The sequence below is a fragment of the Typopeltis vanoorti genome, chromosome 15, assembly GCF_054136105.1.
Source record: "Typopeltis vanoorti isolate ZY-2024b chromosome 15, IOZ_Tvanoo_1.0, whole genome shotgun sequence".
Lineage (NCBI taxonomy): Eukaryota > Metazoa > Arthropoda > Arachnida > Uropygi > Thelyphonidae > Typopeltis > Typopeltis vanoorti.
Window position 1 is genome coordinate 110,277,843 of NC_143563.1, and position 15,535 is coordinate 110,293,377.

At 34.6% G+C, this 15,535-nt stretch overlaps 1 protein-coding gene across 3 annotated transcripts in view; it reads right to left on the reverse strand.

Annotated features, from left to right (window-relative positions):
• LOC150099075 (uncharacterized) overlaps positions 1-15,535 on the reverse strand; it is a 162,297-nt gene that overhangs the window by 106,077 nt on the left and 40,685 nt on the right. The window contains exons 2-7 of one of the 3 annotated variants that reach the window (XM_090405058.1): positions 13,728-13,799; positions 13,377-13,448; positions 13,012-13,083; positions 12,647-12,718; positions 11,365-11,436; positions 6,279-6,350 (exon numbers count right to left, since the gene is read on the reverse strand). In XM_090405058.1, coding sequence (XP_090261184.1) covers positions 6,279-6,350; positions 11,365-11,436; positions 12,647-12,718; positions 13,012-13,083; positions 13,377-13,448; positions 13,728-13,799 — 432 coding nt within the window. The remainder of the gene's footprint in view (positions 1-6,278; positions 6,351-11,364; positions 11,437-12,646; positions 12,719-13,011; positions 13,084-13,376; positions 13,449-13,727; positions 13,800-15,535) is intronic. The other 2 variants (XM_090405059.1, XM_090405060.1) reach the window with 2 other exon arrangements.

Genomic DNA, 15,535 nt, shown 5'->3' on the forward strand with positions numbered 1-15,535 from the left:
AAACATTTCAGCTACTTAGGCATGATTTTTAGTGAAGATGGTAAATTAAATATAGAAATAGACAAATGAACCAGCAAAGCTGGTATGGTAGGAAGTCAATTGAATAAATTCATATGGAATAAGAGAGAAATTAGTCGGAACACTAAATTAGCTGTATAGAAGACAGTGTTCAAACCAGTTTTAACTTATGGATTTCTGAGAGCTGGGTCAGAAGTAAAACACTTGACCAAAGACTAGAGACCGCAGATATGAGAGTCCTGAGAAAGATTAGAGGCGTAAACAGATGGCATCAACGGCAATATCATATTAAAAATGAGGATATTAGGAAAGAACTTGACATTGTCAGCATAGCTAATCTCAGGTGGTATGGTCACTTAAAGAGAATGGCCAAAGAAAGATTAGCAAAATAAGTGTTCTCTATCAGGTTGGCAGGAAAATGACCCAGAGGAAGACCAAGATATAGGTGGACCAAAATATAGGTTGATGATGATAAAATATAAAAATAGGCCAGTCTGGTTGGCCAAGTGGATAGCGTATCCGCTCTACAGTGAAAGGGCTGCGGGTTCAAATCCCGCCGTGGGCATGGATGTTTGTGATTGTCTGTGGAAATACCTGTGGTGGTAGGCGGTAGATGGCATTGGTGTAGTTATGGTCAGTTGTGATTGAATGGTGGAGATGGAGTTGTAGACCTGGTGCCCTCCCTCGATGAGTCCTTGGACTCCCTGGAGTTGTCAAATAATAATAATAAGAATATTTATAGAAATGCAACATCAAATATCATTCTTAATGAAATAAGCAAAAAATTTCACATAAATTAAGGAATAAGGCAAGGAGACACCATTTTTCCCAAACTTTTCACATTAACAGTAGAACATATAAAGTGAAATTTAGAATGGTCCAATAAAGGAGTCAATATTAAAGGAACTAAATTAAATAAATTAAAGATTTTCTGATGATATTCTTATTATTGAAAACAATATGAAAGATTTAAAAGAAATGATAGAAGATCTAATCACTAAATCACTAGAAATTGGATTAGACATTAATTCTGAGAAAACCAAAATAACGACAAACCAAAAAGGATACAATGAAAGATGCAATGTTAAGGTAAACAATAAAGAAATTGAAATAGTAGATGAGTATACATACTCAGGAAAATTGTTAACAATGAAGAAACAAAGAGTCATGGAAGAAGTGAAAAGAGCAGGAATGGGATGGGCAGCTTTTGGAAAATTGAAGAGATTTTTAAACAGCAAAATAAAACCTGAAAACAGAGCAAGACTCTTCAACCAATGTGTGTTGCCTGTTATGACATACGGAGCAGAAACCTAGTCAATCTAAAAGGAAATAATAGATTAAATGCAAAAAATAGAAAAGAAAAAAGAATGGAAAGATGTCTACTAAATATAAGACTCAGAGATAAAATCAAAAATGAAGAAATAACAGCTAAAACAAAATTCTCAGATGTGTGGACAGACTTATGTGTTCGTCGAACATGTTGTTTATTATTTTAACGGTATAATAGAACACAGAAACTAAGTAAATAATTAATTTATTAACTCGGTGCTGATATTTCGCTGGTATTATAACCAGCATCTTCAGAGCACAAAAACATTGTTTGTCACAATGTGCGAGACTAAAACAACATGGTGTACTTAAACAAAATTGTAGCAGCAACACAAAGACTAGAGTCCTGATTTTGGCGCCCTCTATCTGAAAAAAAAAAAAAAAAAAAAAAAAAAAAAAAAAAAAAAAAAAACGCTATCATATATTACTAGAGTCCTAGAAAAGTGCTAGTTTTTTCTTAATACGACTGTCTCCCAGATCTTCGGCAAGTTAATACAGCCATATTTGTTGAGATTTGGAGTGTGTTTTAGGGCTTCTGTCGCCTCTAAGAACAATCTCTCTGATTTATATGGGTTTCTGTGTAGTACTTTTGTGTTTTTCCAGTTGATCCTGTGTGCAGGGGTATCCAGAGCATGGTCTGCTAGGCCCGACTTCCCATAATGATAATTCCGGACGTATCGTTTATGTTCGCTAATGCAGATATTCACAGTTCTTCCTGTTTGACCGTAGTAGGCTTGATTGCATGAGCAGGGTACTTGGTAGACTCCTGGATGTGATAAAGGAGGAATGCTGTCCTTGGGTGAGCGGATGAGGGTGGCTAATTTGCTACATGGTCTGAATGTAGTGCGTAGTTTATGTTTATTGAGAATTCTTGAGATCTTTTCGGATGTGTCTTTAATGTAAGGGATGGTGACTGTTTTGTTGTAGTTCTCTGTGGTGGATGGTGGGAGGGGTTTCTTAGGAGTGTTTAGTATTTTGTTTATTTTTTGCCGATTGTAGCCGTTGGCCAAGAAGGTGTGGCGTAAGTGAGTCAGTTCAGCAGTAAGAGCCTTGTCATTTGAACAGATTGCTCTCGCTCTAGGATTCTACATCCAGGAGTCTACCCTGCTCATGCAATCAAGCCTACTACGGTCAAACAGGAAGAACTGTGAATATCCGCATCAGCGAACATAAACGATACATCCGGAATTATCATTATGGGAAGTCGGGCCTAGCAGACCATGCTCTGGATACCCCTGCACACAGGATCAACTGGAAAAACACAAAAGTACTACACAGAAACCCATACAAATCAGAGAGATTGTTCTTAGAGGCAACAGAAGCCCTAAAACACACTCCAAATCTCAACAAATATGGCTGTATTAACATGCTGAAGATCTGGGAGACAGTCATATTAAGAAAAAACTAGCACTTTTCTAGGACTCTAGTAATATATGATAGCATGTTTTTTTTTTTTTTTTTTTTTTCAGATAGAGGGCGCCAAAATCAGGACTCTAGTCTTTGTGTTGCTGCTACAATTTTGTTTAAGTACACCATGTTGTTTTAGTCTCGCGTATTGTGACAAACATTGTTTTTGTGCTCTGAAGATGCTGGTTATAATACCAGCGAAATATCAGCATCAAGTTAATAAATTAATTATTTACTTAGTTTCTGTGTTCTATTATACCATTAAAATAATAAACAACAAAATTCTCAGATATTGGAGAAAACATACTTTAAAAGAAATGGAAGGGACATATCACAAGACTCAAGGACAATGGATGGACAAAAGTTTTACTGGAGTGGCGGCCATATGAAGATAAAAAATCAGTTGGAAGACCTGAAAAAAGATGGTCAGATGATATAAGAAAAACCATTGGAACTCTTTGGAATCAGCAAGTTCAGGATTGAAACAGATGGAGGGAACTGGGAGATACCTATAGCCAGAAGTGGTTATAAAATGGGTTAAAAGAATAATAATATTGATTTTGAGAATGCATCTTAGTTGTTATAAAATAACTATTTCTTCACTAATTTCTGAAGCAGGTGACTAGATCTGGTCCACTGCAATGTTGAACAGTCTTCCTAACAATCCTTGTCATTATCATTCTTTTGTTTACTGGTTTAACTCTGCCATTGCCAGTCCCAAGCCCAGATGAGAAAGGAGAAGGGTTGTACTTGTGGCTGGCAAGCACAATATGGAAAAAACATATTGCTACAGAAAGCTCAACCATTGTTGGAAAACCGATACAAAACCAAGAGGGAGAAGTACTGGGGAAAATGAAGCAAGCCAGTGAAAGCCATAATGGGGAAGCTGACAGGCAGAAAACACTCTTTAGCCCAAAACTTTTAACCAAAATTGGATGCTGGAATATTAGGACTTTGTATGAAAGTGGAAAAGCTAACTTACTAACCAGAGAAATGGACAGATACAAAATAGAAATACTAGGTCTAAACGAGACAAGATAGAATGGAGCGGAGAAATCCAACTAACAACAAACAAATACATTTTATACTCTGGAAATCAAAACGAAGATGACACACACATAGCAAAGGTGTAGCTTTCATGCCAACAACAGATGCTAGAAGAGCACTAATTGAATGGAAACCAGTTTCTGAAAGAATCATCAAAGCTAGATTTAAAACTAAATACAGAAATGTGACTATAATCAACATATATGGACCAACAAAAATGCAAAAACAGAAGAGAAAGAAGACTTCTATGACATGCTGCAAAAAAGAAGTAGATGAAGTAAAAAATAAAGATATGCTTTTAATTATAGGTGACATGAATACGAAAGTAGGAGATAGTAACGTGGGATATGAACGAATAATGGGAAAAGAAGGTTTAGGAAACTGTAATGAAAATGGGGAAAATCCTAAAAGACTTTTGCACTTTTGCACTGAGGAAAGTTACTCAGAAATGAAGCAGACATAGAAAAAAGATGGGTAGAACATTTCCAAGAAATTTTAAATGAAGAAATAGAAAACCTAGAACAAGAAATAAATACAGGAACTATAACTAAACTAGAAATAACTCAGGCAGTAAAGAAAACAAAAAACAATAAAGCCGCTGGGAGTAACAATATATAGGCTGAACTACTGTTGAAATGCTACACCTGCTATATAATCAAATATGGGAAAAGGAGGAATGGCCAGAAGACTGGAATACAGGACTCCCAGTGAAACTGCCAAAAAAAAGGGAGATATAACACTTTGTAAAAATTGGAGAGGGATTTCACTTCTAAATGTTGTAAATAAAGTATTTACTAGAATATTGCTAGCGAGAATTAAACAAGAAATTGAAACTAAACTGAGGAAAGAACAGGCTGGGTTCAGGCCAAACAGATCTTGTATTGACCAGATAATAACATTAAGAACAATTGTTGAACAATTAATTAGAGCAGCAGAGTAGCCTATTTGGGATTCATCAACTTTGAACGTGCATTTGATAGCATAGACAGAAAGACTATATGGAAGTTAATGAAGCACTATGGGATTCCTCAGAAAATCATAAATATAACAAAGAAAACTCATGAAAAATACAAAATCCAAATAATAAATAATGGAAAACTATCAGAACCATTTGCAAAAACACAAGAGCAAGGCAAGGATGTATACTCTCCCCGACCATCTTTCTGATTGTTATTGATTGAGGGATGAGGAAAACATCTGAAGAAAGAATTGGCATTCAATGGGGATGGTCAAATAAAATCAGTGACCTGGATTTTGCAGATGATATATGCCTTTTGGCACAAAAACATCAACACCTCCAAAAGAAAATAGATAATTTAAACCAGGAAGCAAATAAACATGGAATGAAAATAAATCATAACAAGACTAAAGTAATGAAGATAAATCCCAACCAAATTAGTCTTTGAAATACTAGGGAAAACACTGGAACAGGTAGATAACTTTATCTACCTGGGATCAGTGATTAGCACACAAGGAGGAACCAAACAGGACATACAAAATAGAATCCAGAAAGCACAGATTGCATTCAGTATGATTAAGAAAATTTGGGGTCCTAAGAAATAAAATTAAAAACCAAAATTAGGCTCTTCCACACTAATGTTAAACCAGTTTTACTATATGGAGCTGAGACATGGTCACTAACAAAGGAAAACATGAATAAAATGCAGGTCTACATAAACAAATGCTTGAGGAAGATACTAGGAATATACTGGCCAAATAAAATAACAAACATAGAACTTTGGGAGAGAACAGGTCAAACCAGCATCAGAAATGAAATCACTAAAATAAAATGGAACTGGATAGGTCACACAATCAGGAACCCAGATAAAGAAATAGCAAAAATTGCACTAGAATGGAATCCCCAAGGCAAGAGGAAAAGAGGCAGACCCAGGATAACATGGAGACGAGAACTAGAAATGGAGGCAAAACGCCTGAGATGTTTGGAAAGAGATCAAAAAAGAAGTATTGAATAGTCAGATGGAAGTCAATGGTTGAGGCCCTATGCTCCACAGGGAGCGAAGAGGATAGGTAAGGTAAGATAAGGTTTACTGTTTTGTATCCTAATAATGCTTCTCAGTCTCTTTAACAGAAAAAATATGATCCCTTCTTGTGTTGTACTTTTCCCAGATAAGATGATTCTTCTGCCTTTCTTCTCTCCTAACTCTGTGAAGCACACCTCCACTAATTCATGGATGTCATGCCTGTACTGCTCCATCCCCTCACAAAGCAAGCATATCTTTTCCAGGAGTCAACACAGTATTTATAACAGTATCATATATCAAATAATAATGGAAAAGACTAATTTATTCTCAATACAACTATTTCCATAAAAGATAAGATGGAAATAATCTGTGTATGTGTGTGTGTGTGTGTGCAGTATATATAAGTTACTATTTGTCACTTTAAAATTATATATAACATCACGAAAGATGGCTAAGTGGAAGGAAAACAGAGAGAGAGAGAGAAAAAACACTTACCGTACTACATTCTGAGTATTCTCTTCCCTCAACCACCTCATCATCTGATCTTTCATTTTCAAGGTTGAGTGCCTTTAAGTAATTGTAATAAAATATTATTATCCACTAATTATTTTAATCAATATTCCCTCATTTTGCTGGCCCATGTGCACATGAAAAACAGTTTGAGCACAAGTTTCCAGTCATGTGTTCTAATGGAATATTTTCATATTAATACTGCCCTTTTTTTGTCCGGCTATTACTGTAAAACTGTGAGGAACAAATTAATTTGTTTAAATATGCATAGCTACAAAAATCACCATATGTACAAGTTGAAGTGACTGTTACCGTCCAAACAGCAGACACTCTAAACAAGCCTCTGCAACTTGCTGATGTCAGTGTTAATTCAGCCACACAGTGCAGAGCAAAAGTAACTAATTGCAGTGAATTAACTTGGAATGGGTTAGAGTAATATTGAAGTGAAGACCTGGAGAAATTGCTAAATAAAATAAATGACATGAACAGCTTAGAGGGAACATTGATTTTAATCTTATTCCTTTATTACTTCTCCCATATACTGATGCAAATGATGTATATATATAGATAGATAGTCAGTAACACATATGCAGGATTGTTTGGGGTAGAGTCCATAGGATCTGATTTTCCTAAGGGAAAAGCTTTGACTTTCTGTACTCTTATCTAGCAATTTGCAACTAGCAAAAAGAATTTGATATGCTAATAAAAATCCAAGTCAGAGTGATGGTAGGAAATCAGTACACTAATTATCAATTTCATACATTAATCTTTTGGCAGAGAGATGCACTCTTCTTAAGAGAGATCTATAGGAGAATCTAGACCCTTTAGATCTCCTACATATGCCACTCAACAAATTATCATCTATTGCACTTTTAAATTATACAAAATAATTAAAACACCATGTAGCAAGGACTTAAGTTTCAGCTATTATTCACATTATAACTTACTCTCTAACAGTATTAACTCAACAAGATAGAAACAAATTTTAAGAAATAATTAATGATATCACTGATCATTATTAGGAGTAGTTCTTGTTTTTATGAGTGTGTTTGTTTTGTGAATAAAAGTTTATCACTGTTTATTATGCAATCACAATGTGGTACATTGGATCAATGCAAAATAAGAACAATGGCAGCCAAGACATCATTGTTTACACGAGTTCAACATGAACAATTCTGTAAAAGGTTGTGCATAGATGTAGTCATTAGTGCAAGTGAATTGTTTGTGGCTTGAAAGCAATCATGGCAAAAGGGTATTTTTTGTGAATACTAGAAACAAGGTCAATTCAAAAGCAACAGAGTGAAGAGATGAAAGTAATGGGCAAAAGATGTGAAAGTAGCACTGAGAAGATATTTGCAGGAGTGAATGAAATATGAATAACAAAATGAAAGAAGGATGTGAAACATGACATGAATAATTAGGTGGCAGTGATGAGGAAAACAGCACATTTGATCCATAACTTGAGCAACTGGAAAAGCATCTAGTACATATGGTAAAACATCAAAAAGAATGAAAGAAGTGCATGGGAAGAGTATGAAAGAGGAAGAAAAGCAGAGATCAGGAAAAAGTATTGTATGGCAATTCTACTAATAAAGAGATATGCTTGATGACAGAATGCCAAAATCAAGTTTGTTCAAAGGATGCTAGCCAAGTTGTTAGAATGCCAAGAGAGAAAGTAAAAGAACTGATTGTTTTAAAAGGTACGAATGATCTCAAAAAAAAAAAAAAAAAAAAAAAAAAAAAAAAAAAAAAAAAAAAAGTCAGAGACAAAAATTACTAGCATTAGTGAGACTTTGGTTGACAGTAGTTAATATAATTAGAGCAACAGAAATACTGCATTTTCAGGAAGGATAGAAAGAACAGGATGGAGTGATGAATGCATCTAAAAAAAGGTAGAAGTTAAGCAAGTGGAATACAGGATTGAGGGAAGCAACACATCTGAAACTATCTGGTGTGAGAAACAATCAACAAGACAAAATAGAGTAAATAGTTGCTGTTATAAGTCAGGGATGCACAGAAATATGTTGGCACCATGTATCAGTAACAATGAGTATAGGCCATGCAAAATTGGAAAGTGCATTTGCAGGATGGAGATGGAATTTATATAGCCAAGAGATAATTCCCTGAAACAGCATAAAAAGATGTATCCACTAGCAAGTAGCCACTTTGCTCTAATGATGTGAGTGATCAAGAGTCTTGATTGATGAAAGGCTGTAAAAACATGAAGAATTTTCATTTAAGAAGAAAAGGTATATGTGAAGAACCAGTCATTATGACAAAATCAGGAGGCTACTTGAAGAGGTTTGATGGCATAAACTGGAAGGAAAGGATGTTAGTTGTGCATGGGAAATGGTCATGATCTGTTTGAGAGAAGCAATATTAGAATGCATAACCATAGTTGGGAGGATAAATCCATTCACAATCAGTGGCAAGCACAAGAGAGAAGTGTGTCTACATGGTAAGGAAGATAAAAGGAAGAATGATTATGGACAGATAATATTAATGAATTCTGATAATAAAAAAAGGTAGAAATAGAAGAAATACTGCAGTTAAGTTAATGAGTGATCACTTTGCAAGAGTACATTATCCAAATGGAGATAGTGTAGAGTCTTTGGACTCCCAGGAGGTGTCGAATAATAATAATAATAATGTGAGAAACCATTATGAAAAGACAAAAACAAACTAGAAGTGTTTAAGATTTTACAAAATATCAATGTGAATGATGCAGTAGGAGTTTATAGAATTTTGGGGATTTATTATTATAATAAAAAATCAGCTAACGCCTTTTATTCCCAAATGGGGAGTAGGCAAGGCCGTTTTTTTAGCCCCATCTAACTTTTGGAGACTGAGTGGGCAGTTCAATCTCCACTGGTAGCCCAATCAGAAATAGCTGGCCCAAGGCTATCACTAATTAAGTGACACGCAGTGAAGAGAGACAGCTCAACAAGTGCCGCCATCTCATGGTCCCTAACCTAACACAATATATTTAATGTCTGAAATAGTGTGGGTTCTACAGTCGATTTCCTTGAGTTTAAGGGACAAAAAACCCAAGTTTCCGGGAGAAAAAACCCGCTTGCCTGTGCCAGAGATCGACAAACTCAGGAACCGGTTGAAAAAAAGCTTAGAAAAATTTCCTCTAGATTCGAACCGAAGTCTTCCTTTGTGAGGTCAAGTGCCATGGTGTGCAAACAGCACATCCACTGAGCTACACAGACTCTTATTATAATTATTATTATTAATAAATCAGTTGATTTATTAAGTTGCTGATATAAACAGCAGCAGCTTAATAAATTATCTGGTTTAGATGGAAGAAAATAACAGAGGATTAAACAGAAGAAAATGACAGTACAAAGAAGTCATTCTATTACAAATCCAAGAGATTATTTCTGGAGTTGATATCAGTAATGAAGCACTTCTAATCTCAAACAAATATGGCTGCATGAATTTACCCAAAATTTGAACCTTCAAATCTCCTATGGCCATTGGACCTTCAGTCCAATGGCCATGGAATACTTATATAACCAGTCCTACTGACACTATTAGGATTTTATTTATTTTGTTTTGTGACAAGTGCTTTATGTTTTGAGAATACAGATTCGAAATCTAGTGAAATATCAGCAACTTAATCAATTACAATGGCTTATTTTATTTTTCTATATTTCTAAATGGAAGAAGCATGGAGAGGCTTTCCATCCAGAAGTGGACTGAATGAAGAAAGCCGTTAATGATGTACTAAAGAAAATCAGATAAGGAAAGGACTGAGAAATAAGGGAGACCGGAAAGTAATAAATTTTTTGAACTACATTTTTAATATAAATTTTATTAAAGAACAAATTAACATTATTCAATTCTATAATCGGCATCATTAATTATAATCTTATTCCAACGATCTACAAAGTTTAGAATTCGTTTTTTTTTTGAAAAAAGTTTTTTCTTTGGAGGCAAAATATGATATCAAACTCCTTTGGACATCATCTTGCGAACGGAAGGTTTTATTTCTTATGCTGTGTTCTAAGGACCTGAATAAGTGATAGTCACTAGGGACAATATCCGGCGAATATGGAGGATGTGGTAGAAGTTCCCATCCTAACTGCCTAATTTTTTCTTGAGTCATTCTTGCAGAATGTGGTTTTACATTATCTTGCTCCAAAATTATCCCTTTTCGACTGACAAGTGCAGGATGTTTGATTAACAATGCTTGATGTAGTTGCTCTAATTGTTCACAGTAGATGGCTGCTGTGATAGTTTTACCTTGTTCCATGAGTTCACAATGAATAATTCCATGAATATCCCATCAAACACACAACAGACCCTTTCGTGGATGAAGTCCATCTTTAGGTGTTGGAATTGGAGTTTGATTTGGAGAAAGCCACTGTTTTTTGCGTTTATTATTCTTATACACCACCCATTTGTCGTCACCAGTTGAGACTCATTCCAAAAAGAGGCCATTTTGTTGTCTGGTGAACAATGAATTGCAAATCGCCCATCTCTGTGCTTTATTGTTTACTGACATTTCATGCGGTACCCATACACCCTGTTTAAGAACCTTGCCACTTATGCAAGTGCTCTTGGACAGTTGACCATGATGAATTAAGTTTCTTTGCTAATTCTTGTATGGTTTGTTTTGGATCTGATTCAACAAGAGTCTTAAGAGCATCATCATCTAGAGTAATAGGTCTTCCAGATCGAGGACGATTAGAAAGATCAAAATTTTTTTCTGCAAATCTCCTAAACCATCGCTGACATTTGTTAATCTTCAATACATCTCCATAAGTTGAGCAAATGATTTTGGTAGCCTCGGTAGCATTCTTTCCTTGGTGAAACAAAAACAGCATACAATGACGTAAATGATGCTCTTCATCTTTAAAGTCTGCCATATTAAAAAATAATAATCTAAAATTAAATAAAAACAGATTTTTTAAATAGAAAAGTAATGCTAATATTTAAATAAAAATAAAAATTAATAATTTATGTGTTATTTAAGAAAAAACAATCAGCTAAAAATGACTTATTAAAACTAATTGATTACTTTCCGGTCCCCCTTATATATGGGGTAAGAGAATCCACTTACTGTATTATGTTCTGAAGATTCTTTTTTCTCAACATCTTGCTTATCTGATCTTTCCTTTTCAGGGGGAGATTCCTTTAAGTGATCAAAATAAAATACTATATCAAGAAAAATATAAAATTATTTTCTTCATTATTAATTCTGCTATGACTAACAGCAATAATGGATTTATATCTAATCAAATTTTTATTTGAGTAAAAATCAACATGAGAAAGAAATAAGTTGGAAAAAATTATATAGTATTAGTAACAAGATATTTTTGCTGTGTTATCCATATACAGGGTGTTCGGGATAAATTTGACAGTTTCGTAAGGAAAAAGAAAATCTTCTTTGTATCTATTAAATTTAATGAATTGACAAAAAACATTACAGGCAGAGTTAATTACAATACTATCAACAAGATTTACTCAAAATAACCACCATTAGCATCGATCACAGCTTCAATCCTGCTTCGGAACCTCGAACAAGCTGATGCTACAGTCTCTCTGGGAAGGGCCGCAAAAACTGTTTTAATTTTATCCATTAACTGGGCTTTTGTATTACTGGAAGTGCGATTGGTGTCTTTTTCAACTGTGCCCCATACAAAATAATCCATGGGGTTAAGGTCTGGGGAGTTTGGAGGCCAAACATTTGGACTGGTGAAGTCGTAGAAATTTTCAGACAACCATTTTTGACTTTTCCCAGAGGTGTGGCAAGGGGCCGAATCCTGCTGCCATACATACGGCCTACCATTGGCTACCCTTGTTATCCAGGGCTTGACTACAGTGTTTAGCAACTCCACGTAGCCTGAATTCCAATGCCAGGGATCTTCACAACACCTGTTCCTGCAGATTTGCGAGGAATTCTGCTGTACGAATGCAATCAGATCGTCTGCAAGGGATCTTTCTTCTTGCTACATCCTCGTAGTCACCATTGCAAGTCTCTAGTTCATGCCTGATTGTTTTTACTGTATTCAGGGAGCATTGGGCAGCAGTCGAAATATCCTTATTTTGATGGCCGGCACGAATCATCATGATACAAGTTATTCTCTTCCATGATTCAGGTGGGTTCCAGCTATCCATCCTTTATGACATCTTGTATATGAATGAAGAAGGGTCCAACCTTTTAAATGAAGAGAAGTGTGTGTTAATACATGTAACTTACGGAAAAATATAATTAATTATAAACATGTCAAATTTATCCCGAACACCCTGTATATGACATTGTTAATTCTCATGATGATGTATTAAAGAAAATCAGACAAGGAAAGGACAGAGAAATATATGGGGTAAGAGAATCCACTTACTGTATCATGTTCTGAAGATTGATTTTCCTCAACATCTTGTTTATCTGATCTTTCCTTTCCAGGGGGAAATTCCTTTAAGTGATCAAAATAAAATACTATATCAAGAAAAATATAAAATTATTTTCTTCATTATTAATTCTGCTATGACTAACAGCAATAATGGATTTATATCTAATCAAATTTTTATTTGAGTAAAAATCAACATGAGAAAGAAATAAGTTGGAAAAAATTATATAGTATTAGTAACAAGATATTTTTGCTGTGTTATCCATATATATGACATTGTTAATTCTCATGATGATGTACTAAAGAAAATCAGACAAGGAAAGGACAGAGAAATATATGGGGTAAGAGAATCCACTTACTGTATCATGTTCTGAAGATTCATTTTCCTCAACATCTTGCTTATCTGATCTTTCCTTTCCAGGAGGAAATTCCTTTAAGTGATCAAAATAAAATACTATATCAAGAAAAATATAAAATTATTTTCTTCATTATTAATTCTGCTATGACTAACAGCAATAATGGATTTATATCTAATCAAATTTTTATTTGAGTAAAAATCAACATGAGAAAGAAATAAGTTGGAAAAAATTATATAGTATTAGTAACAAGATATTTTTGCTGTGTTATCCATATATATGACATTGTTAATTCTCATGATGATGTACTAAAGAAAATCAGACAAGGAAAGGACAGAGAAATATATGGGGTAAGAGAATCCACTTACTGTATCATGTTCTGAAGATTCATTTTCCTCAACATCTTGTTTATCTGATCTTTCCTTTTCAGGGGGAGATTCCTTTAAGTGATCAAAATAAAATACTATATCAAGAAAAATATAATTATTTTCTTCATTATTAATTCTGCTATGACTAACAGCAATAATGGATTTATATGTAATCAAATTTTTATTTGAGTAAAAATCAACATGAGAAAGAAATAAGTTGAAAAAAATTATACAGTATTAGTAAGAAGACATTTTTGCCATGTTATCCATGTATATAACACTGTTAATGATGATCAGACAAGGAAAGGACAGAGAAACGGAGAAATATATGGGGTAAGAGAATCCACTTACTCTATCATGCTCTGAAGATTCATTTTCCTCAACATCTTGCTTATCTGATCTTTCCTTTTCAGGGGGCGATTCCTTTAAATGATCAAAATAAAATACTATATCAAGAAAAATATAATTATTTTCTTCATTATTAATTCTGCTATGACTAACAGCAATGATGGATTTATATCTAATCAAATTTATATTTGAGTAAAAAAAAAAAAAAAAAACACATGAGAAAGAAACAAGTTGAAAAAAAAATTATACAGTATTAGTAACAAGATACCTTTGCTGTATTATCCAAGTATATAACACTTTTTTCTTTCCATGATTCTACACAGTTTCATTCAGAACAGATTTCAGCTGTTATCATCAGACCTCTACAGAGCCAAGAGGGAAAACATAGTAGGGCCTCACAACAACGAAATCCAATGTTCATCTAAATGCACCTTTAAATGCATTTACTGTTTTTAATACTCATCACATTCAGGAACTGCATTTCACTAATGACTCTCCACTGCAATAGGAGAGCAATTGCCAACTGGATTACTCAAGCATTAAATAGCTAAAGGTACAAATACATTATGCTGTAGCAGAAGTCATTAATCAAAGGTTCATTCATTTGAAGATCAGATAATTGAGAGATCACTGCATTACAATGTGGAAGATTTCTAATCAAAACATTTTAATACTTCCAATGTTTCAGAAGAGTCAAACACTGCTTTTATCAATGAACAATGTACAAAAATGTACATGCAGGCACCATGTTGGGTAAGTGAGGATGATGCAGAACATAAGGGAAATAGGCCTAAAAACCCTAAATAGTCTCACTTAGTGGGCTAGAATGGATATTCTTGGCCATTGGGCTGATTGTTTGAGGATGAGATTTCCACATAATTGGATTTAAGAGATATGCACAAAGAAAAATGCTGATTTCATTAAGGGGAAAGCCATTGGCTAAAAGGGTGTCCCAGACACAATTTCAGTGAAGAGAATAGTGAAGTCAGAGTAAAGGCTTTCCTCTTCACAAAATCAACAAAACCCTGCAAATCCTCCAAACCCAATCCCTCCCTCCCTCCCAACACACACACACACAGAGAGAGACCTTCTTCAAACCATACCAAAAATTAGCTACCCTTATCCACTCACCAAAAGATCCTCACCATCATCTTGACTATCCAGGGAATGACTATCCCTTGCTCCTGCAAATTTTCATATTTTGGACAACAGAAAGAACCACTAAGATCTGGAGGAATTTATATAGAAGAGTCCATTACCTACACTACAGGCCATTCTGGAGTATCAGACCATTCATGGATACAAATCACCAGGTCCAATGGAACAAACCTCCTCTTTTATACAGGAATGGATATAAGTGAACAAATTCAGCTACCTCATTTTACCAAAAATCTGCAAGACTGTTATTTTGACACCTACAGCAAGATTCCATTACTAGTGAAGTGTGCCTTGTGCACACATGCTTAGCTGCAATTCTTTATGCCATAAAGATGCTTTGGTGACCATGGTGAAATACTGATTTAATAATTTATGAGATAAATAAATTTAGTTAGTAATTTGTTGTTGTCATCTGAGCAATTCAGGTATAGGCTTTTAAGGTCCTGTTCCTGCTCTGCAGATGAATTTGGTCTTTCCATCTGAGTCTTGGATGTCCGTGGTCTCTTCTTCCTGTAGGTATGCTAGTTAGTAATTATTATCTCTAAATGTATGTTTTCTCCACAAAACATCACCATACATGATAATCAATATCCAAGAATCTAGACCACATTAGAATCGAACTTATAACAGATTTTTTTTAAGCATCCTAGCAC